This window comes from Chiroxiphia lanceolata, chromosome 14 (assembly GCF_009829145.1).
Source record: "Chiroxiphia lanceolata isolate bChiLan1 chromosome 14, bChiLan1.pri, whole genome shotgun sequence".
Taxonomy (NCBI): Eukaryota; Metazoa; Chordata; class Aves; order Passeriformes; family Pipridae; genus Chiroxiphia; species Chiroxiphia lanceolata.
This window is the reverse complement of record NC_045650.1, coordinates 3,167,118-3,194,717: the sequence shown is the minus strand read 5'-3', so window position 1 is coordinate 3,194,717 and position 27,600 is coordinate 3,167,118. Positions and strand designations below refer to the sequence as shown.

At 61.8% G+C, this 27,600-nt stretch overlaps 2 protein-coding genes across 12 annotated transcripts; one reads left to right on the top strand and one right to left on the bottom strand.

Annotated features, from left to right (window-relative positions):
- Positions 1-274: 274 nt before the first annotated feature.
- Positions 275-21,349, top strand: LOC116793934 (diacylglycerol kinase delta-like). Of its 8 annotated transcripts, none has more exons than XM_032702174.1 (30): positions 275-351; positions 1,321-1,565; positions 10,487-10,597; positions 10,712-10,792; positions 10,994-11,098; positions 11,290-11,422; positions 11,617-11,723; positions 12,156-12,281; positions 12,428-12,530; positions 13,944-14,106; positions 14,203-14,311; positions 14,483-14,622; positions 14,760-14,841; positions 15,335-15,426; positions 15,685-15,784; positions 16,045-16,285; positions 16,566-16,664; positions 16,776-16,875; positions 17,338-17,445; positions 17,905-18,001; positions 18,080-18,187; positions 18,355-18,468; positions 18,667-18,801; positions 18,885-19,051; positions 19,175-19,292; positions 19,382-19,468; positions 19,580-19,696; positions 19,766-19,877; positions 20,343-20,470; positions 20,905-21,349. In XM_032702174.1, exons 2-30 carry the CDS (start codon positions 1,368-1,370, stop codon positions 20,977-20,979), a joined length of 3,456 nt encoding a protein of 1,151 aa, XP_032558065.1. In that variant the 5' UTR covers positions 275-351; positions 1,321-1,367; the 3' UTR covers positions 20,980-21,349. The 8 variants fall into 8 exon arrangements, with proteins under 8 accessions (XP_032558065.1, XP_032558064.1, XP_032558058.1 ...); XM_032702173.1 differs by having other exon boundaries at positions 20,340-20,470; XM_032702167.1 differs by having other exon boundaries at positions 19,382-19,696; positions 20,340-20,470.
- A 255-nt stretch (positions 21,350-21,604) lies between these two features.
- CCNB3 (cyclin B3) lies at positions 21,605-26,777 on the bottom strand. Of its 4 annotated transcripts, none has more exons than XM_032702176.1 (12): positions 26,647-26,777; positions 25,388-25,527; positions 25,216-25,299; positions 24,933-25,051; positions 24,329-24,431; positions 23,904-24,005; positions 23,634-23,726; positions 23,268-23,405; positions 22,683-22,838; positions 22,245-22,394; positions 21,925-22,055; positions 21,605-21,776 (listed from the first exon to the last, which is right to left on the bottom strand). In XM_032702176.1, exons 1-12 carry the CDS (start codon positions 26,648-26,650, stop codon positions 21,704-21,706), a joined length of 1,293 nt encoding a protein of 430 aa, XP_032558067.1. In that variant the 5' UTR covers positions 26,651-26,777; the 3' UTR covers positions 21,605-21,703. The 4 variants fall into 4 exon arrangements, with proteins under 4 accessions (XP_032558067.1, XP_032558070.1, XP_032558068.1 ...); XM_032702179.1 differs by having other exon boundaries at positions 23,904-24,002; XM_032702177.1 differs by lacking the exon at positions 26,647-26,777 and adding an exon at positions 26,603-26,620.
- Between the last annotated feature and the right edge of the window lie 823 nt (positions 26,778-27,600).

Sequence of the window (27,600 nt, the reverse complement as noted above, 5' to 3'; positions counted from 1 at the left end):
GTGCGCGGCGGTGGCGGCGGTGCCCGTGCGCGCCCGCGCCGGGTGTTGCCCGCACCGTGTCCGCGTGGGCGGGTGGGCGCGCACGTGCTCTGCCGTGCCCGCGCGGGTGCCGCACACGGATGCGCGCGGCGGGTGCCCGCCGTGCCCGCATGCTCGGGGCCGTGCGTGGGCCGCCCGAGCCGCGCAGCAGCGCCCGCCGCGCCGAGCAGGCCGGGGCTTGCGGCAGGGGCAGGGCCGGGGCTGCCTGCGGAGGCACGTCCCGGCGGGGCCAGGGGGGGCTGCGGACGGCGGGCGGGGGCCGAAGGAAGAGCGACCTTGCACCGGCAGCGGCGGCGGCTCGGGTCGCGCAAGGTGTGTGCGGAGCGGGGGGCGCTCCGCCTTCCCCCCCCCCCCCCCCGCCCGGGCGTGCTGCGGGATGCTCGGCGGGGACCCGGCTCCCCGGCAGCGCCGAGGCTGGAGGGGGGAATGCGCCCAGGAGAGGGGTGGTCATCAGGACAGCGCTCGCTCCCTCCTGCCTCCCCTTCCCGCAACGCTTGTTGCTGCGCGGGGAGACGGCGCCGCGATTGCCGGCAGCCGCGGGGAAGGGGGAGGAGGGGGGGGAGCGGTGGAGCCGGCCCGCGGTAGACGCGTGGGGCCCGGCACGGCGCCGTGGGGTGCCCCCCCCGCCACCCCCGGCCCGGGCACGGCAGCCCTGCAGCCGTTCAGGCTCGCTCGTCCAGGTAGGTGTTCCCCCGGTCCCCCCGCAGCCCTCGGGGCCGGCAGGGATGCCGTGGGGAGATGGCTTCCCCCGCATGCGGCAACCCCGCACCCCCCTTCCATCCCAGCCCGCCCGCAGACACCTGCTCGGGGCTGGCGACCCACGCGCGGGGCGGGACGTGCTCCCATCCGTTCCCGGTTGCTGGAGCCAGGTGGATGGCGGGGGGCAGCTGCTGCTTTTCATGGAGACCGCCCGCAGCCCCCGGCCACGCAGCAGCACCCGGGGGATGGGCAACGAGGGGGACTAGCACAGGCTGCGGGGAGGGGGTGCGCCCCTCTGCACCAGTGCCAGGGCGTGGGGCAGCCACAGTCTCCCGCGGCTGAGCCAGGAACGGCGTTGCGGTGCCAGGCGGGCTGAGGAAGAGTTGGGACACCGAAAAAAGGCAAGGACGGGAAACTTTGCCTGCGAGGATGCCACCCTGAGCGGCGTTCCTGGGCGAGGAAGCGCCATCTCCCTTGATTTCCAGGATTGCACCTCCCAGCTGGCTGAGCCCCTGGGGGTGAGCGGCCACGCATCCCCTTTCAGGGCTCTTCCTCTACTCCTGAGTGTCCTTGTCCTCTCAGGGCTGTCACGGGAGGCTGCAGAGCCCTGAGCCAAACCGGGTGGGAAGATGGCCGAGAAGCTGGTGCCTGGGGACCTGTTCTTGAGGAAGACCCGTGAGTCGGTGTCCTCCCTGGACTCGGACAAGCTGGCACCCATCTCACCCGAGGTGGGCGGTGAGGAGTCGTCCGACAGCGAGGGCGAGCAGGAGGACAGTTCTCACAAGCTCATCCGGAAGGTTTCCACCTCGGGGCAGATGAGGAGCAAGGTCAGGGCTGTGGGGTGCCTGGGGTGAGGGGCTTGTTGGGTGTGGGGTACTGCCAAGAGTGGGGCAGGGCTGTTCACCTGCTCCAGGGTGTAAGTCAGTGCCAGGCACTTACTGCTGGCAGACTCGACCCAGCCAGAGCCAGGAGGGTTCTGGCCCCTGTGCCCTGCAGGAGGGCACATAGAAAAGGTGCAAACCCCACAGTGGTAGTGTCAGTATTGGTCCCATGGGGCTGTGGAGTGCGGATTTTTTCCCACCATTCAGGAACAGGGTCTCTCCCATACCTGGACTGCCTTCATCCCCTGTTTGTATTCCCTGGGTTCCCCCTGTGTTCTCCCACCCCGTGTCCCTGGAGGAAGAGGACTCTTTCAGGGAGGCTCTGCCCCGTGGATGCTCTGTGGCTGAGATTTAGGGTCCTGTCAGTTCCACAGGCTCCTGGCATCCCACACCCTGCTGCAGGCACTGCGTTTGCAGCGCTTGGTGGGTGGCAAAATGGAATCTGCATCTTTCCTAGTGCCCCAGATTCGTTTGGCGTTGCCAGCTCCCCTGTGGACCCCATTCCCACAGTCTTCCCTAGGTCCAATCCCCTGTGGTGGTTTGTTGGATGGATGGGGACGCCTTTGAGGTCAGACGTGACACTCGTGCTTCTCGGCCATTGACACGACAGCAGCTGGGGGGGGTGTGTGTGTGTCACAGTTTGCTCAGAGGAAGCTATTTTGGTAGGACCTACAAAAATAAGGGGCGCAGCGCCTTTGGCCAAGCAGCAGCACGTGGCCATTGGTGTCCCAGGTGGGGGCAGTGAAATGGCCAGGTACCTCCCGCCTGCAGCGCAGGGAGAAATAACCTGGGCCGAATGGCCGAGTGGGAAGCGGGGAGAGAAGGAGGTTTGGGGGGCGGCGTTTTGGGGAGGGAGGATGTGGGCACAACAGCGGGAGGATGCTCTGGGCGGCGTGCCGGGCGAGCGGTCCCTTTGCGTCCGCCTTCCGGCTGCGGGCAGGAGGTGGCAGAGTGAGTCAAGGTGGTGCCTGCAGTGCTGGGCGGCGTGCAGGGGCTGCCAGAAGTCCCCCCGCAGCCGGCCTCTGGTGCCAGCCACCCCTCGATGGGGATTTGGTGGCTGCGCTACCCTGGGGAAGGGGGGGACAGCTCTGAAAACGCGGCAGCAGGATGCAGTGGCGGAGCACAGGGGTGTCCCCGGGTGTTGAGTGCTGCGGGCACGGAGGGAGGCAGTGGGGATGGGGTGGTGTGCTGGGTCCGGTGGCAGCTTGGGGATGCTTGGGGCTGGGACGGGCTCCCTCTGGCTCTGGATTGGCTGTTGTGCCAAGTCTGGTGCACTGGCATGAGGTGGGGCAAAGGGCTCTTCCCCAGGGGGGTGGAAATTGCATGCTCCCAGCGTGGCACCGTGGAGTTTTCCCACTTGGCAGGAGACATTTCAGGGGCATGCGGCATTGAGGGGGCTCTCACCGAGTCCCTCTCGATGCTCATGGAACGTGCCTCAGTTTCCCTTTCTTTGGAGCAGGCTGGCACCAGCTGTGCCCAACCTGGCTGCGAGGTGGGTGTCGTGGGCTGTGCCGGGTTCAGGGAGCTGTGTGGGGGGGCACGGTGGGAAGCCAGGACGGTGGGCAGGGGCCTGGGGTGTTTAGTGCTATGTGTGAGCCCTCAGCACCCTCCCAGAGGGGTGGCAGCAGCCACTGGAATTTGCCACGCAGCACTTGCCATGCTGTTGGGCACAGGGACACTGCAGGGAGCCATCGATGCTAGGAAACCTGAGAGAAAGGGCGGATGACTGGGCTGTGCCCGGGCCTTAGAGCAGCAGCACAGGGACATGAGCAGGCTCTGAGCCCCCAGCTCAGGCACCACAGCCCCCCCTGCCATCAGCAGGTTAAGCCTCGCTGCTGACAGGCTGCGCGTGGGGAAAGGCTGAGCTGCCGACTCCCTGCCTGCATCCTGCCTGGCATGAGCAATTAGCCATGCAGGAGGTGATGCTGTGCAGCGTGCCAGGGGAGGCAGGTGGCGTGATGGATGGGCAGGTGGAAAGGACATGTCTGGGTTAACAGCCCACAGAGCTGGGAAGAGAGGGTGTGAGCCTGGCAGGGCTGGAGCTGGAGGGGCTGAGGGTGAGCTGTGTATGCCTCCTCTGCCACCTAAGTGTTTTCAGGGTTGGGGTTCACTGTTTTTCCTGAGGACTCCTTTGCCTTGGTCCTGATGGGCAGGACCGCGCTTACCAGCCTGGCTCCTTGCTGGATGGGCTCCTTCCTTCCCTATGGAGATGAGGATTTTGGGATGAGATTGCTTCTGCCACATAGGTCAGGCTGTCCCTGGCTCACAGTTCTGCCACAGCATGTGTGCTGCCCATCACTCCAGCCACAGCCACAGTGTGTGTACCATGGCAGGCACCTTCCCGAGCCACCTCCACACCCCTGTCACCCGTGTGGGGCTGGGGTGAGGGGAGGGAACCAATGCCTGCACCCCAGGGGAAGGTACCTAATGAGCACACAGTTAATGAGAGAGTCCAGTGCCAGGGCAGCAGCTCCTGAGACAACCGGGTTAGTGGCAGGGGGAGGGAGCACACTGGCCTATTTTTTGGCCGTTGGCAGTGGGTGAAGTGCTGGAGGGGGTCTATAGGAGTTTGCCATGTTGGGGGGCTGGGAGGGGTCAGGACCCCCACCCCACTGCCCATCCACACTGACAGGAGGGACCCAGGTGATGGGAGTGAGCAGCTTCCCCCACGCCAGGCTGTTGTCCAGCCCCTGGGACAGGAGCAGGTGAGGAACATTTTGGGATCCGCTGAATCCTTCCTGATCACCACTCCCCAGTCCCAGTGCCTCCACACCCCAAATGCCCATCCCCCCACCCCCTCCTCAAATCTCCCCATCAGTCTTGTCCCCCACTCCACCCCCAAATTGTCTTCCTCCAGGTTGGAACTGTGGGTACCCTGCAGGGCATTTTGTGCCAGCATCGGCTTGGAGGCGGCGAGGTCATTGTGCTCAGTGACAATGACAGCTGCCAGGTGCAGGTGCCCCCACCAGACTGAACAGCCCCAGGACACATCGGGTCTTGCTGTCAGCCCCTTCTCTTCCTCCTCAATGCATCTGGGGGCTGCCAGTTGCCTGCGCCAGGTTCTAGGGGGGTGCAAGGGCAGAGCGGGAGGGGGATGCGATGCTGCTCCCTGGCGCTGATCCCCTTAGGGCTGGGCACGGAGGGGAAAGAGGGGACACAGACTCTGGGGTGCACCAACACATTTAAGGTGCTGGGGGTGGGGGGGCACATGCTACCCGTGTGGCCAGGGCGCTCAGCTCCCAGCACTGCCTTGGCACAGGCTGTCCTGGCAGCTGAGCGGAGGCGGGGAGGGATCCGGCAGTGCTGCTTGGTTCTGGGGTGCTGGCACCAGAGCTGGGAGGTGGAGGCACTGAGAGGGACACAGTGCATGCCAGGGATCCAGGGTTGCCCACAGTGTGGGCACAATGTGCATGGCCATGGTGGGCAGGGGCATGGATGTCTGCTGTTTGCAAAGGGGAATCATGTTCATAATTCCTGATCTCGGGATAACGTCACAGCTGCTTGGTGGGACTGGGGGACCCACCAACATCCTCCCAGGGGGCTTGGTGAGGTCAGTGGGATTGGTGGTACTCCAAGGAATGGGTGCTTCTCATCCTTGCTGGAGGAACTGGGAATCCTGCAGGCTCGGGGTGCCCCAGGGATGGGGCAAGTGGTGCCTGTGGATGTTGAGCTGTTGGGGCAGCTGTGGGGAGCCTGGTGGGGCGGTGCTGTAGAGCCAGGCTGTAGGGAGGGCTGCCTGCTGATGTCTGAAACCTGGCCAAAAGACAAGGAAAACAAGGTAGAGCTGCTGGGGCCAGACCTGGAAACCTCCCTCCTGCAGCAGGAGGGTGGCATCTGGCTCCCAGGCAGTGCATTGTCCAGACTTGACACTGGTGGGAGACTGGAGCATCCCTTGTATGGAGAGAGGCTGGGAGAGCTGGGACTGTTCAGCCTGGAGGGGAGGTTGTAACCAGGGGGTCCTCAGTGGTGTGAATCAATATTTGAAGGGGAGGGTGCCACAAAGAGGGAACCATGTTCTCAATGTTGTCTGCCAATGGGCACAGATGAAACAATAGGAAATTGCTTCTGAACACAAGAAAACACTGCCTGTGACCAGGGAGGCTGGGCTTGCTCTCATTAATCAGGGCTCACCAAGCCAGTGCCTGGGGTGTGAAGATAGCCCCAGTGTCGCCAGCCGGATGTTTGAGGTTTCTCAAGCGCCCTGCCCTCTCTCCCCGCTCACTTTTTCCATTATGCAAGTGTCTCTCTTGCCTGTCCGTGGCTGGGCAGGGTGGGAGGGCTGTGCTTGGCAGCATCGGGGCACAAGGGGCAGGGGGGAACCAGCATGGGGTGGGCTGGTGTGGGATGCCTGCCAGCAGGATGCCTGGGGACCGATGTGGCTGTAGATAGGGAAGCACAAGCTCATTTCTAAAAAGAAGCTCTGGGGGATGAGGTGTTAGGGGGATTGCCTTTCTTCTGGGTGCTCCTTCCCTCATTCCTCTCTGTTAATTCTCCGTCCCCTTTCAATGCTCTGAGCCTCGTGGCACCATGTAATGCCATGTCAGGACCGTTGCTGGAATCTCCTTTCAAGCATCCACCCAGCACTGGGAAGGGGTGTTTGTGGTCCTGCAGTGGCAGCAGGGGTCCTCAGGGAGCAGATGAGCCTGTTGGGCCACAGCACACCCTGGGCAACGAGCCCCCTGACTGCCTGATCCCGGAAGAGCTCTGCTGTGTTGCAAAACCTGATAAGGTTTCCAACCGACTCTAGTCCACGGGGTACCCAGCAGCTGCTGGCAGCCCCACTGCTGGGCTGTTTGAGGGCTGCTAGCTCTCCTCTGCTGTTCTGGCATCTGCTGGCTCAGCTCTGATCCAACTGGACCCCAGCTTGTACCCGGTGGGCTGCTGCATTTGGAGGAGGAGGGCAGCTGCCTGGAATGATGCTGGTGCGATGCAGGTCGGTGTGTTGGCAGGTGATCGGTCTTCTCTCCCCTCTCCTCCTCCCCAGTGAGGCATTGCGTGGTCACAGGGACAGGAGTCGTGTAGGGCTGCCAACTGGGTGGGCAGGCAAGTGTGGTGCTCATCAGCTATATGTGCCAGCATTCCTGAGTAACAACCTTCCTGGCTCCTCTCCAGCAGCTGCTTCGCTGTCCAAGCCAATCCCAGCAGGAAAACCCTCCTGCCCCAGCTGAGGTCAGACCTGGCTGCACAACGGGCTCTTCCCAGGAATGATGGTGGCAGAGCTGGGAGAAGGGGGATGGCAGAGTGGAACAGGAACCTGGAGCCTTAGGGCTGAGGGAAGGGTTGGCATTTTGGGGTGCACCCTGGTCTGGAAGAAGCCCTGCTGGAGTGTGGTCCCAGGGGGCAATGAGCTCACCTAGGCTGTGCTTCAATGTATGCCAAGCATACAGCCAGCCTGTGGCACGATGGCCCCTGGGACCAGCCCAGTCCTGGCAGGGCACTTTACTGGAGGCTGGCCATCCTTACAGGGCCATTTTTAGCTGTGTCTTCTCCAAGACCCTGCTGCCACTGCTGCTCCAGCTGCCTCTGAGCTGGAGGTGGCAGTTTGTCTGCAGATACCGTATGGTTTCATTCTTGCCTTTGCCTCCCCACCCTGCATCTCTGGGATACCCCCAGTGCTGGGCACAACCCAGGTGGTGCTGAGTCCCCTGGGCTGGAGAGAGCAGGGAGGGACCTCGGGATGGGGCAGTGGAGTGCTAGGGCAGAGCCCTGCAGAGGGGAGCTGGTCTTGCGCTGGTTGCTGGGCAGGTTGCACGTGGCTCTGGGTGTTGTCACACTGCATCGCCACTTCTGTTGCTGGTATGGGACCAGCACTGACTTTGCTGAGGCTCCCTGCAGTGCTGCCTGGGGTTCTGCAGCCAGAAAAGCCGTGGTTAGGTGAGTGAAGGGGCTCAGTCTTGTTTCAAGGTGTGAGTGGCACAGCACAGTCACAGCTGTGCAGTAGCCAGTGCAGAGCTCCCAGCCCGGTGACCAGGGGCTGCCAGTGCCCCCAGAAGCTCTCCAGGAAAAAGTGCCTGTGCTGCATGTGCTCAGCTCTGACTCCTATGAGCTCTGAGGTACCTGAAAGCCACTTGCTGTAGGGAGCTCTTGTTACTGTGGTGATCCTGGAGATGAGCCTTGGCATGGCCCCCTCTGCCCTTGCCATCCCCACCCCTTTCCTCTCTGTGAAGAGAAAACACCAGGCTCACTCAGCAGTGCCTGCTGCACTGTGGCTTCCCACACACAGCTGGGCCTGCTGCTGGCTTTGGCCATCAGGTGCCTCTCAGGTCTCCTCCTGTTCCTCGTGCCAAAAGCAGGGGTCCAAAACCATGGAGCCACTTGGGAACTGCTCCCAGCAGGTGCTCCTGGCTGAGACCCACAGACAAAACACTGGGTTTGTGGGTGGCTCACCCCACGGACAAAAAATTGCGTTTGTGGGTGGCTTACCCCAGTGACAACCTGGAGTAGCCCTCTGGCACCCCAGACTCATGTGCCTGCCCAGGCAGTGTGGGACAGCCAGGCTCCAGGGCTCATTTAGGAGAGGGGACCTGCCTTGTTTTCCCCAGGGAGAGGGCTGGCTGGCTGGACCCATGCTGGCATCAGCTAAACCTGTACCCCATGGCATCAGCACCAGTGGTGATGGAGCGTGGGTGGGCAGGTGCTTGTGTGAGGGGGTGTGCAGCAAGGTGCTGCTCATGGTGGCACAGAGGGCTTGGGCTTTGTTGCTGAAAGCAGCCCCCGAGGGTGGGTGTGGGGAGAGGTGCCCTCTGAGCTTCTCTGCACCAGCTTTGCTGCCCCATGTTGGGATGCTGGGGATTAGTCTGCAAAAGGTGGAAACTGAGACACACTCCCCCAGCTGTGGCACTTGGGGTGTTGTGGTGGAGGTGGGAGGGCTCTGCATTTCCAGCTGTGCCCTAGACCATGCTGGCACAGTGGGGGCAGCTGCATCCTGTCCCTGGAATGGCCAGGACTGTGACATTTTGGGGCTGGGTGATGCCTTGTTGCTGCTATCTGTCAGGAGTTGCTGCTGGGGGTGTTTCAGCTCTGACCCCCTTGCAGGGGCAGGTGCTGCCCTCCCAGGCAGCTGTCCTTGCTGTATCCTGCCATCCACATGGTCCTGGAGGCAGGCAGAGCTGAGCACCCAAGGCCTGTTGGCTGTGATAGCTCTGAGCCACCGTCATGGACCTGCCTCTTCTTCCTTCTTCTTGTCATCCTGTTCTCCTGCTCCTCCCTGTCACATCTCCCCATGCCACCACTTGCTGTCATACACTGCCTGCCTGTCCTTTGCAGCAACAGCAACGACTGCAGCAAACGCAGCACCTGCACCCAGAGTGTGCAGCCAGGTGTGGTGGAGGTGGCATTTGTGACCGGAACCCACCTGGCCATGGCAAGACCCTGGCCTGTCGTCTCCTGGCATGGGAGAAGGACTGCTAGGGTGCGTGTTTTGTGTGTATCTAGGGGTCACAGCTGGACCCTGCTGGAAGGCCACGCTCCCCTTGCTGCCCAGGGCAGCTCTGAGTTCACCGTCTCCTCTGCGCTCTCACAGCTGAGAGGCCAAGGAGGGGACGTGGTGTGTCCCACTGGGGACAGGGAGGCTGTTTGAACCTACACTGACACTCGTAGGCATCGTGGTGGTCCACCACAGCAGAACTCTGTGCTGGTCCTGGGGGGCAAAGCATCATTAGAGACCAATTAAGGCTTCAAACTGCAAGCTGGAAGAGAGCTGGGAACATCTCAGTGCATGCCCCAGGGAGCTCGGGGAGGGGTCAGGGATCTGAGGGAGTTGAGGCTCAGGGAGCACCCCAGGTGGAGTTTTGGCTTCTTTGTGACTTTGGAGGCTCCTGCTACTCCTGGTGCTCTGACCACCTCGTTCAGAGCCGTGGGGCAGTGGGTTAAGGCTGGGGCCCGGTGCTGTTGTGTTTGCAGGCTGATGGGTGCCTGGGTGCCACCTCTCACAGCACACGGGCTGGGCACGGGAGTGCGGGGCCCCGGGGCCACGGTTCTCTAGCTCTGCCCTCGGTGCCCAGCGCTAATTCGCCGTTAAATGTGGCTTGTCACTGTGTGACGGAATCGAATACAAGCGCTGTAGCAGCTAATTGCAGAGGAGCAGCTGAACGGGGCTGCCGGCGGTGTTTAAAGAAGATACAATCAAAGATGAGGCAGTGCCAGAGCATCTCTGCCGCCCCACTCAGCACAGGCTCGTAGCCACGTTGCAAACACTAATTAATTGAGTCTTGTAAACACCGCTGCGAGGAGGGTAAATATTGGCAGGTGCTGCAGATCGGGGAGGGCAGAGGACAGGCAGCCAGGCTGCAGAGATGTGCTGTGCTGTGCTGTGGGGGATGCTCTGCCTGCTGCGGGCTGCCCTCAGCCCCAGGTTGTCCCCTCCAGGGGCTGTGGGGACCAGACAGGGCTGGCTGCACCCCAATTGTCTACTCTCCACCCTGGCTGGGGCTGCAGTCCCCAGGTAATTCTGCCTCCAAGATGCAGTCCTGGTGTCTCTGGGGCACTGGTGTCCCCTCCCAGGGAGCTCTCCCGGCCCTGGCTCTGCCCTTGGCTTCTGGGGAGCTGCAGCAGGTTGAGGCTCTCTGGGCACTGTGCTGGGGATGGGGAGGAAGCGTCAGCAGCAGGGGCTCTGTACCACTGGAGTCCTGCATCTGCCACCCCTGCCATGCCCAGCAACATCCTTCCAGATCATCCTTCTGGGAGTGCCCAGTGCCCAGGGGATGGTGGGCAGGGGACATAATTTGCCCTGCTACATCCAGCACATAGTGAGCCCCAGAATGTCCCATCTGTGCTCCTGGGGACCCAGGGACTGGTGTCACAGGGGAAAGCTGTGGCTTGGGGGTCCTGGGGGGCTGCAGGAGCTCAGGATGTTGTGGTCTCTGCAGAAAAGCGTGAAGGAGGGGCTGTTGCTGAAGCAGACGAGCTCCTTCCAGAGGTGGAAGAGGCGATACTTCAAGCTGCGGGGCAGGACACTCTATTATGCTAAAGATGCCAAGGTAGGCTGTGGGGGAGCTTCCAGCATGCTCAGCTGGGGGGACCTGAGCCTGCCAGCCCAGGAGGGGACAGAGATCCCTGCCTGGTGGACTGAGGCTCTGCTTTCTCCCTTGCAGTCCCTCATCTTTGACGAGGTGGACCTGTCAGACGCTAGCGTGGCCGAGACCAGCACCAAGAACATCAACAACAGTTTCACGGTGAGGGGGGTGTGGGGTCCACCACACCCCATGGAGACCTCGGCATCTCGTAGGGAGACACCGCGGAACCCCCTCACCCCCCCAGAGCCATGGGGTGCCCCGTAGCATGGCCTTGTGTGCCGGGGGTTTGCTGAGGGCTGTGCTGGGGGCTGGCTGGCCTGGCGGTGGCCTCGCGGGAGGACGTGGTGGTGGCTGTTGCAGGTGATCACACCGTTCCGGAAACTCATCCTGTGCGCGGAGAACCGGAAGGAGATGGAGGACTGGATCGGCGCCCTGAAGTCTGTCCAGAAGTGGGAGATCCATGAGGTGACGTGGGCGGGGGGCTACGGGTGGGTACCACTCTGAGTGCCTTTGGCTGCGAGGCAAGAGCTGCTGCCCTTGGCACAGCCCCACAGGGAGGACAGGAGTCAGGCCAGAGGGACTCTGGGGGCCAGGAGGGAGGGAGTGCCAGGTGAGGGTCCCTGGCACTGACGGTGCAGGGCTGTGCCCCCCAGCAGGCCACGCAGTTCAACATGGAGCACTTCTCGGGCATGCACAACTGGTACGCCTGCTCCCACGCCCGCCCCACCTTCTGCAACGTGTGCCGGGAAGCCCTCCCGGGGGTCACCTCCCACGGCCTCTCCTGTGAAGGTCAGTGCCAGGGTCCTGCTGGGGGTGGGCAGGGGCCAGGATCGGGGCAGAGCACCCTCTTGGGACTGGACCAGAGCGGGAGGGGTGCAGGGTGATGCCCACTGGCTGCATCCCCAGATGCAGAGGGGGTTTGGGGCCAGGGCTGTGCATCCCATGGGGACCTTTCCCGCTCCTCATTGCTCCCCCCTGTGCAGTCTGCAAGTTTAAGGCACACAAGCGCTGTGCTGTCAGAGCCACAAACAACTGCAAGTGGACAACGCTGGCTTCCATTGGCACTGAAATCATCGAGGATGAGGATGGGGTAAGCACGTGGGAGTTCCTGTCAGGGATCCTGTAAGGACAGATCCACTAGCTGAGCTGGTCTTGCTATGACCAAATCAGGAAGCAGGAAGGTCCCTGGTTGCTGTCCCCTGCACTGTGTGGCCTCTAGGCTTGGCTCTGCAAGGACATGGCTTGGGGACACCTCTGCCACCCTGCCTCAGGATCCCTTGTTGCTCTCCAAATGGGGCCTCTCCCAGACATTTTCTGGGGACACCTCTGCCCTGCCCCATGCAGTAGCAAGGGGCCAGGCAGGCAGGGACAAGAGGGCACAGGAGGGGTCCCAGGCCTGCCTTGCCCTGCCCTTGGGCATCATACCCTGCCCACCTCCTCCGTGGTGCCTGGGGGAAGGGGTGGCCTCTGACACTGTCCCTGAGGCACGCAGGACGCCACTAGTGGCTGCCCCTCTCTGCAGGTGGCCATGCCCCACCAGTGGCTGGAGGGGAACCTGCCTGTCAGCGCGCGCTGTGCCGTCTGCGACCGCGCCTGCGGCAGTGTCCGGAGGCTGCAGGACTGGCGGTGCCTGTGGTGCAAGGCCATCGTAAGGATGTACCCATCCCCGTCCCCACCCCTCTCCCAGCACAGACAGCACTGCCCCTCCGGGGTGCATCACTGGGAAAGCTGAGGCTGGGGACTCCGGTGCTGCGTCCCCCAGCTTTGCTGATGCAGGTGTCCCCGTGTCTCCAGGTTCACAGTGCCTGCAAGGAGCAATTTGGCAAGAGGTGCCCCCTGGGCCAGTACAAAGTGTCCATCATCCCGCCGACTGCCTTGAACAGCATCGATTCGGATGGTGAGTCATGGAGAGCATAGAGCTGGGCTAGGGGGAAAGACAAGCTGTTTGGGACAGGGCTCTGAGCTCCTCTGCAGGCTTTGGCTTGTGGCACTGTGCCTGTTCTGTGGGGCACAGTTGCCTTGTGCTCTGCTCCAGGGCTGCAGTGGTGTCCTGTGAGCTTTGGGGTGGCACTTCTTGCCTGCATGTGGCTTCAATTGCTTCTGCCAGGCTACCTCTCATAGTGGCTCCGGTCACGGTCCCTCCACGCTGGGGTCAGTGGTGCCAGTCCTGCCCCCTTGATGTGTGGCTGTTGCACCCCAATGATTCAGCATCTAACAGGACAGGATGAGGTTCTTGCTTGGGTTATTTCCCAGTGTCTGAACCTCAGCTGGTTTTTTGGTAGTGCAGAGCACAGCTTTGCCCAGGCATGGGGCACTGTAGGGAGAAGCCATGCGAAGCCTGGGGGGACCCCTCCCTCTATCTCTGTCTCCTGAGGGGCCCAGCTGGCCTCCGCTGAGCAAAATCTGTTCTTCTCCTCCGGATATTTCCTCCTTCGTTCTTTAATGCTTTTCACCACTCAGCTCAGCCGGTGGCTCATCTGCCTCTCGTTACTCATCGGGATGCTGTCAGGGTAACCATCACGCGGCTGCTCCTCGACTCCAGAGCCTCTGCTGCTGGTGGCTGATCCCCAGCAGCGTCTCTGCCCTGTCTCTCTCCAGCAACCCAACCAGCCATGGCTGTGGATGCTGCCCACCCGCCTGGGCTCTGCTGCCATGGGAGCAGCTCAGCGAGGCCTCAGCCCCCCCTTGTCCTGCCCCGCTGTCCCACTCTGGCACATGGGTGCTGCTGGCAGCAGGCTGTTCGTGGCAGCCCATGCTCTGACTCAGCAGCCCCCAGTGCTTTGCATTGCCAATCTGCTCTGCTCGGCTGGGAGCGGAGATGGAGCAATGCCCAGGCCAGGAGGGGCTGGGCTGCAGGGATGTTGCCCCTGCTGTGGTGGAGGTGCTGAGGCTACTAGTCACAGCCTGGTGGGCTGTAAGGGCAGTGGCTGAGGGCTGGTGCCAGTGGCAGTGATGACTGTTGCATTCCCTGCCGCAGCATTGCCGGATCTGCCAAAGGAAGCAGCCTTCAGGCACTGGCCCGGGGACTGGGGTGGCCAAGACGTGCCTGAGGCGGGTGTGGGCTCCTGGCCAGCTATCAGTCCTGCTCTGCCTCAGGCACATTTCGTTCCCTATCTCATTTCCTTAAAAGCACGGTGCTTCCTCTTCCCTCTGCCCCTCACCATCCCCTGGGCACCCTGATCGCTGTCCCTCTGGCCCCAGCACTCCACAGGTCAGGCACAGCACAGTCGGGGTGTCCACATGGCCTCTGCTCTCCTGAGGTGTCTGTGGGGACTGGTAGTTGAGGTTCACATGCTTGGGCTCACTGCAGGTTTTTGGAAAGCCACCTGCCCCTCGACCTGCTCCAGCCCTCTCCTGGCCTTTGTAAACTCCAAGAGTGGGGACAACCAGGGAGTCAAGTTTCTGCGCAAGTTCAAACAGTTCCTCAACCCGGCCCAAGTCTTTGACCTCATGAACGGGGGCCCACACCTGGGGTAAGTGCCAGCCTGGGCACCCAGGGGTGGCCCTGGTGGGGTTCTGGCAGGCACCCAGCACAGTCCCCAACCCCTCTCTCCTTGCCCCCCATCCAGGCTGCGCCTCTTCCAAAAGTTCTCTACCTTCCGGATCCTGGTGTGTGGGGGGGATGGCAGTGTGGGCTGGGTGCTCTCTGAGATCGATGCCCTTGGCCTCCACAAGCAGGTGAGTGGGAGTCACCACTGGCACAGGCTGGCACCATCCCCTGCACTGGGCACTCAGCCCAGCTGGGACCTCCCTGTGTGCCCCGGGATGCTGTGAGTGATGGGCAGGGTGGGGTTGGGGGTGTCAGAGATGCCCCTGGGGGCTGCTCTGAGCCCCCCCCCTTTCCCACAGTGCCAACTGGGTGTCCTACCCCTGGGGACTGGCAATGACCTGGCGCGGGTGCTGGGCTGGGGCAGCCTGTGCGATGATGATACCCAGCTGCTGCAGATCCTGGAGAAGCTGGAAAGGGCCACCACCAAGATGCTGGACCGGTGAGCATGGCACGGGACACACCCCCCTCTGCCCCCATCCTGCCTTGGCACCTCTCAGGCAGCCTGTCCCTGTTCCCTGCCCATCCCTGTGCTGGAGGACCAGGAGGTGGCAAACAGCCACGGTCTCTGCTCGGCAGGTGGAGTGTGCTGACCTACGAGGCCCCCAAGCAGTCCCCCCCAGCCCTGAAGGAGGAAGAGAATGGGGACTCCAACATCCAGGTGGGAACTGTTGGCATTTGAGGGCTTGAGATGGGGGAGGGTAGGCTGGAGGACAGGTTTCTGTTCAACCCATCAGCCTGTTTGGGGGCACACAGAGAGGGATTGCACAGGGAGAGGTCATGCTGGGTGTCCCTGGGGATTGAGGCTATGAGGGGGCTGTCAGGTGGCTGCATGCAATGAAATGAGTCTGGCAGGTCTCAGCATGTGCAGCTGGGAGCAGGCAGCGGGTGACGTAGAGCTGGCCTGCTGCTGGCCAACTGCTTTGGACTCTTCTGTGTCCTCCCCTTCAGCCTCTTGCCTCAGTTTCCCTCCTACTGTGGCTAAGCATCCCCTCTGCCCAGCAGCACGGGCAGGGCTGCCCTCAGGGATGGGGAGCAGGCTGAAGAAGGGCTGTTCATCCCCAGTCCAGGGCTGGCCAGGCAAGGCTCCATCCTTGAGTGGGGCACACAGCAGGATGGCAGGGCTCCAGCTGTCCTCCCCTGTGCCTCTCCAGGCCCAGATCTCCCATTACGCTGACTCTGTTGCCTTCCACCTGGCCAAGATCCTGGAGTCGGACAAGCACTCAGTGGTGATCTCCTCTGCAAAGTAAGGAGGGGGCTGTCGATGGGGAGAGCCAGAGCCCTCTTGCTGGGCTGGGTCATGTCCCCATGGGCATTGCACCCCTCTCAGCCAGGCTGTCTCATCTGGCCACCAGCAGCTGCCAACTGTGCTGGTGGCCAGCAGATAACCCTGGCACTGCCCCTCTGGAGTTGGGGGTGCTATCCAAGCAGTCCCTCTGGCTGGCATCTGTACCCAGCTGGCCAGGCTGTGCCCCTCTCCACCTCCTGCTGCTTCCCTCGGCAGGTTCCTCTGTGGCACTGTCAATGACTTTGTGGCTGAAGTAGGCCGGGCTTACAAGAGGGCAACAGAGAACAAGCAGGAGGCTGAGCTAATGGCAAGAAAGGTGGGTTGCAGGGTAGCTGGAGAGCTGGGTCAAGCTGGTGGCACAGTCCTGGAGGAGTGGGGGGGGGCTGGGGAGGGCTGTTCTGGGTAGCCGTGCCCTTGCTGTGCATGTATTGGGGTGTGCTGTGCTTGGGGGTGCCCAGGCATGGGGTTTCCAGATGTTTGGGGATGCCCAGTCACTCAGGGTGCCCAGAGAAGCGCCCAGCACTGGTGGAGGGCAGCAGCTCGTGCCGGGTGCTGAGCGGGGTGGGGGTCCCACAGTGTGCCATGCTGAACGAGAAGCTGGACTCGCTGGTGCGGGAGCTGAATGAGGAGGCTCAGGCCATCATGGTCCCCGAGGGAATGGCACAAGCCACCCCTGCTGATGCCAAGGACCAGGAGAAAGGTGGCAGCTTCAACCCCAGCCCTGTGCCTCGCATCTTCAAATCCAAGGAGCAGCTCATGCTGCGGGCGAACAGCCTGAAGAAAGCCCTGCGGCAAATCATCGAGCAGGCGGAGAAAGGTGAGGGGGTGGTGGGGACTGGCAGTTTCCCTGATGCTGCAGCAGTCTGGCACGGGCTGTGGAGCCACCGTGGGTTGGTGCTGGACCCGTGCCTTGGCTTCCCCTCGCGAACTGCATCAGCCCTTCTCTGATGCTTGGTGTGGTTGAGGGAGATCCCCATCCCGGGGCAGAGTTGCCACCCTGGGCCCTGGCTGGCACGAGCCCCCAAGGCTGACCTGGGGAGGGGGCACAGCGCCACGGGGCTGCCCAGACTCCCTGTCATGCCCCTCTTTGCATCCAGCTGTGGATGAGCAGAACAAGCAGACCCAAGCCTATCGTGGCACCACGGGCGCCAGCAAGGACAGCTCAGAGGAGCTCAACAAGGAGGAGGAGAGGCTGAGTAAGATGCCAGTGGGGCACATGCTTTTTTGTGGGGGCACGAGGGTGAGCTGTGGAATGGGCTCAGGGTGAGCACCCGTGCAGCAGCTACCTCCCTCTCCCCCCTGGTCAGGCTCCCGGCGGGTGACGGTGACCTCTGCATCTTCCTCCATCATCCTGGACCGGCCAGACACCTTCGGCAGCTTGCAGTTCCCCGAAGACCCCAGCACCCTGTGAGTCTGGGCTCCTGCCTGCCCCGGGGACCCTGGCCCACCCTTGCTTCCCTTCATGGAGTGGGAGCAGAGCTGGTACCACGCTGCCTCTTGGAGGTGGCTGCTGGGCCAGCCTCTGCCCACCAGTGTGGTGTCCCTGGTGCCAGGCACTTCCCAGCCCCGCAGTGCCCATGGTGGGGGAGCCTGCCTGTGCCTGGTGTGGGATCTGTAGCTGATGCTGGGAGCTCGGGGCTCCCCTCTGCCCAGTGCAGGCAGGTCCTGGGTGTTCCACATGTGTCCTGCTGTGGGGACTGCGGGGACTGCAGCCACCCCTGATAGCTTTGATCAGGCTTCCCAGTGGCAACCCCTCTGGGAGCTCATGCCACTGCTCTGGCAGATGTTACACCCCATCCTCCAGTATCAGCCCAGTGGTGCCAGTGTGCAGCTGCCTCCGTACCCACTGTCCCTGACTGCTGCTTTCAGCCACTTCTTGGAGAAATGCGTCATGAATAACTACTTTGGCATTGGCCTGGATGCAAAGATCTCCCTGGAGTTCAACAACAAACGGGATGAGCACCCCAAGAAGTGCAGGTTGGCTGGAACCCCCCCCAATTTCCCCCAGAAAAAACTTGTATCCCTGGCTTTCCAGTGCCTGCACCCGGAGGGACTGTCAAGATGCCAGGAGCTCTGGGTGTGGCTTCCTGCTGCTGTGCTGGGGACTCCTGCCTGCAGCAGGTGTTCACCTGCACCCAGTGCTGGGACGAGCACCCTGTGGGTGGGCAGCAGGCTGCAAGTACCCCAGGAAGTGTGAAATCGTGAGGGTTTGGTGGGATTTACTCACTCTGCACCTGGGTAGAGGGACAATGCCGTGCTGGCATGGAAGGGTCCACATCTGGGTGCCACATGCTGTGGCTTGGCTCTCCTGGCAGCAGGCAGCCCCACTGCTCAGGAAGTGGGGAAACTGAGGCAGGGCCAGTGGCCCAAAATGGTTGCGCCCAGTGTCCCCAGGAGGGTGCAGAGCCCCCTGACCCTTCCCTCTTCGCCCCACAGCAGCCGCACCAAGAACATGATGTGGTACGGGGTGCTGGGCACCAAGGAGCTCCTGCAGCGCACCTACAAGAACCTGGAGCAGCGGGTGCAGCTGGAGGTACGGGGTCAGGGGAGCAGAGATAGGGCAGGGGGGGTGGCATTGCAGCGGCCCCCCAGGCTTAGCCCTCTCTTGCAGTGTGACGGGGTGCCCATCTCGCTGCCCAGCCTGCAGGGCATCGCTGTCCTCAACATCCCCAGCTATGCTGGGGGCATCAACTTCTGGGGAGGCACCAAGGAGGACAATGTGAGTGCCAGTGCTGTGAGGTGGGTTGGAGGGGCATGATGTCCTTCCCACAGTCCCAGGAAAAACCCAGGGTTGGGGTTTTTCCTGCCTTGGACGCACATGGGGGAAAAAGCTGGGTCCCAGAGCGAGCCCAGTTTGGAAGTCTTGCTTGTACTGGTCTTCTACAGAACTTTGGGGCTCCATCCTTCGATGACAAGAAGCTGGAGGTGGTGGCTGTCTTTGGCAGCATCCAGATGGCTGTGTCACGGGTCATCAACCTCCAGCACCATCGCATCGCACAGGTAGGGGCAAGGAAAGGAACCTTGTGGGTGCCACCACCCCAAGCGGTGCCAGAAAGCTTTTGGGGCAGCAGTGGAGACTGGAGCAGTGCGGCTCCACTTGGCTCAGTTCCTGCCTGGCCCTTGCATGGCCCTGGGAGGCTCTTCAGCCGGAGGTGCAGAGCCAGCCGCAATGCCAACCGTGGGCTGTCCGCCCCACAGTGCCGCGTGGTGAAGATCACCATCCGGGGGGATGAGGGCGTCCCCGTGCAGGTGGATGGAGAGGCCTGGATCCAGCCACCTGGAGTCATCAAGATCCAGCACAAGAACCGAGCCCAGATGCTGACAAGGGACCGGGTGAGCTTGGGGCGCACAGCAGGACCGTGCTGGGCCACAGGGAGGTGTGACAGGCTCAGGGGGGCCATGTCTGTCCCCTGCAGGCATTTGAAAGCACCCTCAAGTCCTGGGAGGACAAGCAGAAAGGGGAGAGCTACCGAGCAGCCACCCGACCACGGCTCAGCTCCCAGCAGTCCATGGAGTACCTGACGGAGGAGGAGAGCAGCCTCTTACAGCAGGTCTCGCGGGTTGCCGAGACCCTCATTGCCAGGTCAGACTGCGGGAAGCGGGATGTGCTGGGCACGGGGACGAGGGGAGAGCTGTGCTGTGGCCACGCAGAGCTGCCTGCCCAGCCCAGGGGAGCCTGAGCAGCTCCAGCCCCTGTCACCCACAGGATCCATGAGGCAGCCAAGGCGCACAAAGCTGTGGAGCAGGAGCTGGCTCACGCAGTCAACGGCAGCTCCCTGGCGCTGAGCGAAGCCCTCTCCAACAAAGCTGCCGGCACCTCAGAGGTGAGCTGGGGCTGGGAGTGCAAGGCAGCCTCCTTCACCCACCATCCCAGGGCTCTGCTGCTCAATGGTTACCCCTCTGTGCCCCCCAGTTTCTCAGCAGGAATGCGGCTGTGGAGGTGGTGCTGAGCATCAAGGAGCTGTACGCTGAGACCAGGGCATTCCTGGAGGGGAAGGCGGTGAGTGAGGGGCTGGGTAGCACCCAAAATCCCCCAGCAGAGGGGCCTGTGCCCTTGGCTGGTACCTCTGGGGGTGGCAGCAGGGTTGGGGATGGTCCCTGTCCCCCACAGCTGGACTCACCGCAGGAGGAGGAGGCACTTCACGGCCCCCTGAATGTGCTGGGCCAGGAGCTGCAGCGGCTGCTGGACATCCACTGGCTGGGGCCCATTGCCCACCCTGCTGAGGAGGTGAGTGCACAGGGGCTGGGGGGTGTCTCTGGGGAGCTGTAGCACCCTGCTCAGCCTGGCTTCTTGCAGGAAGGTGCTGGCAGTGCCAACAAGGGCAGCTTCAAGCTTCGCCTCAACATCCCCAAACCCAGGAAGGAGAAGGACAAGCTGCAAAAGCAGAAGGCCAACAGCGCGCTCCCAGGTAAAGCGAGCAGTGTGCCAGGTAGAGACAGGTGCAGCCTCTGCTGATCTATCCCTTGGCCTCCTGTCCTGGGCATGCTGTGGGAAGGGGAACAGGGCATGTCCTGGCTGCCTGGGGCTGTCACCTTTGTCACCCGTAGCCCCTTAAAGCTTACTTTTTCTGCTGTCAGACATGCAGAGCCCCCCAGCCCTGTAACTCCACTGCAAGGGGGACAAGGGGGCTGTGGTACTGCTCAGCCCCTTGGGTAAGTCCCTCACCCAGAGCTGGGGGTCTTGTCGAGGGGGAGCAGCTCCTTTGTTCTGTGAGTAAGCTACAGAGAGGAGAGACCTCTCCAGCTTGAGCCTGCTGCAGCCTCTGGCCCTGCAGGAGCCAAGGGTGGGAGGGGGGATGCTCACTGCTGGCTGCCTGCCCTGCTGCCTCTGCAGGCCCCAGGCCACCTCTGTGGTTTTCCTCCCTTGCTAGCAGAGAAGTGGGGCTCCGAGGAGGTGGCAGCTTGGCTGGAAGCGCTCGGTTTAGGGGAGTACAGAGACATTTTTGTCCGGCATGACATCCAGGGCTCAGAGTTGATCCTGCTGGAGAGGAGAGACCTGAAGGTACAACCCCCTTATGCCCCCTGAGGGACCCCCAGGCCTGGGGAGCATGGTGTCCTCCATCCCTCCTCTCCCCATCCCTCCTGGTGGTGGGGCAAAGGCAGGTGCTGACCCTCCACCTGGCCCCACAGGGCTGAGCTTGCACAGCTTGAACACAGGGGCTGGAAGCAGGGGAGGGGCTGTCCCTGGTCCTCCAGCTTGCAAGGCTTCAAACACCTGCCCAAAGCAGGATCAACAGCACCCTGCCCTCTCCTGCATCCAGGCATGGAGGCATGCTTGTAAGAGGACAGAGGGCTCCAAGCAAGCACTATGCTCCAGCAAAGAGAGCAGGGGGAGGTGGGCTGTGCAGCCTCGTCTCTGCCCTGAGGCTTCCCTGCCAGTGAGAGCCTAGGGCTGGCTCCTGCAGGTATATCAGCTCCCCTCTCTCCTTCCTGCAGGACCTTGGGATCACCAAAGTGGGCCACATGAAGAGGATCCTTCAGGCCATTAAAGAGCTCAGCAACCCACCCTAGGGCTGGCAGTGGGGCAGCAGCCCAGCCCTGGTGCTGGGTGGGTGCTGCTCACAGGGACCTGGGGGGTGGGTAGGGGAACAGATCCCTGCCCTGCCCCATGTGTGTGGAGCCCCCTCGCTTGCCTCGCTGTATCTGTCTGTCCCCACTGTCCCTGGAGCCACTGCTTCTCCCTAAGCCTGTGGGGCTGGAGACACTAAAGCAGAGGTCTAACCCCATAGGTGATGTGGTCTGACCAACAGTCCAGCCCCAACAGGGTCACTACAGGAGCTGGGGCCACCCTCTCTGTGCCCAAGCCGGGGCCAAAGCAGTTTCCCCTTCCCCATGTGGGTATTTAAGCTGTGTAAATATTTGGAGAGAAGATACTCATTGCTGCTGCTCGTGTAGTGTCATTACTAAGGGGAAAGTGAGGGATGGGGAGGAGGGAATCGGGAATCCCTTTCCGCCCTTCACCCCTCAGGTCTCTGCTCCCCCGTCATGGAACCCCCAGCCCTGCTCTCACCCTCTGTCCCATTACAGCAAGGGAAAGTACAGCACTGGGGCTCATAATCTCCCCTGCCAGCATGTGTGACAGACATTTTTTTAACAAACACATTTTATTAACAGTTACACATGACTTTTTTTTTTCCCCCCCTCTTCTTCAGTTAAAATTACTATTATGTATGTACATGGTACCCCACCGCCCAAGGGTGCCCCGTTATTTACAGGCTTTATTTACAGAGTAGGACTAGCAGCTGGTGAGTGCCTTCTCAAGCTTGAGCATGTCCATGGGGGCAAGTTTGGCAACCTCAAAGAAGACCCTGAAAAAACACGTTTGCTTAGAGCTCAGCCCCAGCCCTGACACCCATTCACCAGCGCTCCCAGCTCCCCACAGCACCCCAGGGTGTGTGCTGGTGGGGCCACCCCCTGTGAGGGGGACAGGCCCGAGACAGAGCCCATGACACTCACCTGTGTGAGTATTTGCTGCGCACGGTGTTCAGCTTGTCACGGGGCTGATACGTGAGCAGGAAATTCAGCCTCTTCACCAGGGGATGCAGGTCCTGGGCACTGTACCCGCTGTAGTATTCCAGTGTAGGGGTCTGCAAGGGGGCAACAGGGCTAAGCTGAGTCCTCTCAGTGACAACACAGCCATCATCTTCCCTCTCCAGCCCCCCAAATGTGATCACAGCCCTAGCGCATCATCCCACCCACCGGTCCATCGCCCCCCACATCCCTGAGGTGCCCCCCAGGGCGCCTCAGTAGGGACAGGGGATTAGGCAGGCACTCACCCAGCCCCCAAGGTTCTTCATGGTAAGCGCCAGCAGCAGGCAGCTGGCAGCCAGCTTTGAGGGGCTCTCACGGGCGTAGTCGTACTCCTGCAGCGTCATCTCGCAGAGGAAGCGGGCCAGCGTCAGCGTCTCCATGGTGGCACGGGCACACTGCAGCCAGGGGGCAGGGAAAGGCTCAGCCTTCTGAGCAACGCTGCTCCCCTCCCCAGCATCTTTGAGATCAAGAGTGCTGGTCCTGGGGCACAGGACACAGACCCCCCCCACCCTACCACAAGTCAGCATCCTCAACCCTTATGTCTCTTGAGGGGGCTGGACAAACCTTCCTTGTTGCCAGCTGGGAGCCCGAAGCCCTGGGAATGCCCATCACCACCCCCTGGAGCCACCACAAGGGGTGTCTGGAGGCACCTGGGTGCCAGCCCACCCTCCAGCTGCACCAACCTTGGCAAAGCGCCGCAGGAAGCGGTAGGGGATGGGGATGTTGATGTCGAACTTGAGGGTGCTGAGGATGCTCATCTCCATAGCCAGGAGCTCCTCCCGCTTGTAGGCATCATCACAGATGTAGAGGAAATCATCCACGCACGGTGGGCACCGCTCCTGACAGGGCATAACTGCTCAGCACCCCAGTGGGGGCTTATTCTGGCTCCACTCAGGAGATCCCACCCGTCCCACAGACCCTGTCAGGGTTCACATGCTGCTGGACCCTACAAGGACTGTTAAAACACCCCGTGGGGCTTCTGTGAGGTCTCTGCTGCCCCAGCCCTCAGCTTGAACTGCATGCTTGCATGAGGTGAACTCAGGTGTCCTGAGGGTCTCTGCAGAGCAGAGAAGAGCCAGGTCTCAGTGACACCAGGAGACAGAAGCCAGCCCACCATGGCTGCATTCACAGCCTTGGGACAGGAAGACGCAACATGAGCAGCTCTCAGGGCAGTGGCCTGGGACCTGGCCTTCTCCAAAACCCCACAGGGACCAGAGAGGCACAGCCCCTTCTGCCCTTGCTCCCCAGGACAGTGTGGAAGGAGTTACCTCAAATTTGGAGGCAATGAGGATGGCAGTGGAGCCGATGAGCTGCAGCTTCTCCCTCATGCTCACCACCTCCACCAGGTAGTGGTCCACCAGCTTCACAGCCAGGTATAGTGTCTCATGGTTCAGCTCAAAGTTCTCCTGTAAGGATGCAGGTGGGGGGCAGGACATGGTATCAGCCAGAAGCCTGGCCTACCCTGCCCCCTCAGCTCCCTCAGAGGGAGGGGTATAGGCTCATCCCTAGCCCAGGGAGGGGGGAAGATCAGCTCTGTACTGGAGACGCTCACAGGAGCTTCTGCCAGCACACAAAGGTCCCATGTGACAAAGGCATCTTGGGGGGCTGTTCTGCAGAAGGCCATGGCCCCTCACCTGCACCTCCACCATCCAGTCCACGAGGATGGCACGCATGTCCCCAGTGATGTCCGGCTGTTTCTCCATGAAGTCAGGAAGCATGAATTTCTCCTGCCAAAGAACCAGCTTATCAGGGACTGGACAGATATCCCCCCTCAAACGAGCCCCTTCCCACCCTGTGCAAGCCCCCACCAGGTGCTCAGAGCCTCTGGGCAGTGGGTGGCCCTGCCCACACAGTCACCCCTTCCCTGGACAGGGCTGCCAGCCCCCTGGACAGGCATTGCCCACCTCTCTTTCCCGCATGTATTCGAAGATCTCCTTGGCATACTCTGCACTGGCATAGGGGTCACCCAGCTGCTCCTTGTCGATGTCCTCCACTGCTGGTACCTGCTGGGACGGAGGAAGCACCAGTAAGAGGGGGCCCTTAGCTCTGTGAGTGCTGGTTACCCCGTCAGGGCAAGACTGCTACCTCTCTGCACTCCTTTTCCTACCTGCCCTCATCATCCTGCAGCCCCTGCCCCATTCTTTCCCATGAGAGAATTCTTGGATGAAGATGGTGGGAGATTTAACCCCCCTCCCCAGCTTCCCATCACACTGGCCCAAGCCTCTCCGAGGTCCAGAGCACTGCCTGGTGCCCTGTTGTCACCAGTGGCAGCCACAGACCAGTGCTGTGAAGATGAGCCTTGGGCCATGCTGCAGTCCAGGGTCCCTACCCTCTCCTTGGGGGGCTTCAGTTCCTGCACAGGTACCGGCTTCTCTGGAACAGGATCCACCTCAGGCTCTGAAGGAGCTTTTGGGGGAGTTTTCTTCATTGACCTGGGCAGGACAAGAGTATAAATCATTCCTGGGAGGAGTCCAAATCTCCTGGCAGAAAGGGGCTCTCCAGAGCCCCTTGCTGCTTCAGGAAGAGGTTAAACAACCCCTAAAATATCCCCACAGAGACTCTTAGAATCATTTAGGCTGGAAAAGACCTTCAAAGACCAGGAGCCCAACTGTTCCCTGTAGCACTGCCACGTCCACCACTAAACCACATCTCGCAGTGCCACATCCATACGGCTTTTAAATCCCTCCATGAATGGAGATTGAGAACTGAGCCTGTACCAGGGCTGGACAACCCTTTAGGGGAAGAAATTTTTCCTAATATCCACCCTAAACCTCCCATGGCACAACTCAGTGCCATTTTATCTCCTGTTTACCGCCCACATCTGGCTCATGGTCTCCATTACCCAAGGGAAGCCTCTGCTACCACTTGTTCTTCCCTATGGGACAGGTGCTGCCCACTGCCCTGCAGCAACCCCCCTGCCCACGGCTACTCACTTTTTCAGGTTGATCTCGTTGTTCTTGGCCACCCCTAGTGTGCCCTGTGTCTTCTGTGCCTTGGGGGGTGCCACTTTCACGGCCTCCTTCTTCCCTGTCACCACCTGGTTCTTGCGAGCCTGTTGGGGTCAGAACAGAGGGATACAGGGGCTGCACAGAGGGAAGCGAGATACACCCTGCAGGGAGACCTCTCCTCTTGCTAGTGGGGCATGGGACATATCCCCACCTCCCGTGGGGGGCTTACAGGGGGCACCAAAGCCCCCATCCTCACAGAAGTACTCACATTGGTGATGTCCCCAAATGCCGACCTCTTCTTGGGCCCACCCTGGGGCGAGGATGAAGATCTCTTGGCGTAACAGTTCTCTTCCTGCAATAGAGGCTGTTAGAAGTTGGTGGTCAGCTGCCCCACAGGAGCCCCACCACCACCACCACCCCTGGCCTGGCTCAGGACTCACCTTCTCCGGGTCAACATTCTCTGCTGTGGGGCCCACCTTGCCTGCCCGGGTCTGCTTGGTGGCCAGCATCTTGGCGTTGCGTGGCAGTGGGGTCCTCTCCCTCGGCAGTGGTGTCCTCTCCTTGGTCCTCCGCGAGCAAGCTGGGGGCAGAGCAGGGTGTGAGGCTGCTGTCTGCCCCCGGGGACACCCTCCCCCCTCAGGGTAGAATAGGGGGGAATTTTGTCCCTCCTGGGGGGTAGCACAGCAGGGACTGACCCCCAAGCCCTTCCCTGAGCATGGCAGGAGGGTTGTGCCCCAAGACAAGCCCAGGTAGGGAGCAAGTCTGGCTGCGGGTGCACCTCCCAAGAAAGAGAGAACATGGAGCCCTAAGACTCCCACTCAAAGCCCCCAGCAGGGATGTGGGGGGGGGCAGGGAGGGGGAGGCAGTTCCCAGCTTCCTGCATCCCAGAGAAGGATGTAAGGGCTTGTACTCCCTCGGAGACCCCCTCTCCCTTGCACACCCCGGGTGGTCTCAGTTACTCTCACTCCCCCGCACCACCCGGGGGTGCCAGCGTCCCCCACTCACCTGCCCCCTCCCCTTCCGGGATTCCCCAGTCCACTGCAGCACACCGGGGGGCTCGAATTCTCTGCTCACCCAACCCTCCCGGGGTTCCCAGCGCCCCCCAGAGCCCCTGTACCCACCCTCACCCACTACCCGTCCCGCACTCCCCTATGCCCGGTACCCGCTCTCCCCCATACCCGTCCCACACCCGTTCCCGGTACTCGCTCTCCCCCGTGCCCTGTACCTTCACTCACCCATGCCCGGTACCCGCTCTCCGCATTACCCGTCCCACTTTCACCCATGTCCGTCCCACGTTCACCCATGCCCGGCACGCTTTACCCCATTACCCGTCCAACACTCCCCCATTACTCTGTACCCGTTCTCCCCATACCCCACACTCACCCCTGCCCGGCCCGCTCTCCCCCATTGCCCGTACCCACACTCCTCCATTGCCCGTACCCACACTCCCCCATTGCCCGTACCCACACTCCTCCATTGCCCGTACCCACACTCCCCCATTGCCCGTACCCACACTCCCCCATTGCCCGTACCCACACTCCCCCATTGCCCGTACCCACAGTCCCCCATTACCCGTACCCACACTCCCCCATTACCCGTACCCTCACTCACCCATACCCGGCCCGCTCTCCCCCATTGCCCGTACCCTCACTCACCCATACCCGGCCCGCTCTCCCCCATTGCCCGTACCCTCACTCACCCATACCCGGCCCACTCTCCCCGCACCGCCGGCACCGGCACTTTCAAAAGTAGCAGTTCGGCAGCGGCCGGACCCCACTGGCCGAGCCTCGCCCAATCAGCGCGCGGGGCGGGGCTGAGCGGCGGCCAATCGGCGGGCGCGGACGGATGCAGTTGCTAAGGGGCAGGGCGGCAGGGTTTAAAATTCAGCCCGGGTGGCCAATGGGAGGGCGGGCCCGCGGAGGGGGCGGGGCGAGCGGCCGGCTGAGCGGGCGGTGATTGGTGGGAGCGGGCGCCGTTTAAATCCCTCCCTGAGGGGCCGGAGGGGGTGTCATGGCGGCCGCGCTGGCCGGCGTGGGGGCTCAGTGGCTGCCGCCGCACCTCGGGGTTATTTAGCCTGGAGAAGAGGGGGCTCGGGAGCGATAGACCTTGTTTATCGCTCTTTACAATTCCTTGAAAGGAGGTGTAGCGAGATGGGTTTCGGTCTCTTCTCCCAGGCAACCAGCAGTAGGACAAGAGGGCACAGCCTTAAGCAGCGCCAGGGGAGGTTTAGGTTGGACATTAGGAAGAAGTTCTTCACGGAAAGGGTGATTGGGCATTGGAATGGGACACTGGGCATTGGAATGGGCTGCCCGTCCCTGGAGGTACTTAAGAAGAGACTGGATGAGGCACTCAGTGCCGTGGTCTAGTAGACGAGGTGGTGTTGGGTCAATAGGGTTGGACTCGATGATCTCAGAGATCTTTTCCAACCTAATTGATTCTGTGATTCTGTGAGTGACCTCTGCGGGTTTCTGAGTCTGCTGCCTCTGCCTGCAGCTGGAGCTGTGGGTCCCCCACTTTGCCCCCCACCCCTGACTGCAGGGCTGCCCTTTCTCATGGGGCTGGGGTCTCTGGTTTGGGGGACAGGGTGTGCCCCGGGTGGGCTGTGCACCTCCTGTGACCTCCGTCAGGAATGGAGGGTTCGGATCACTTGGAG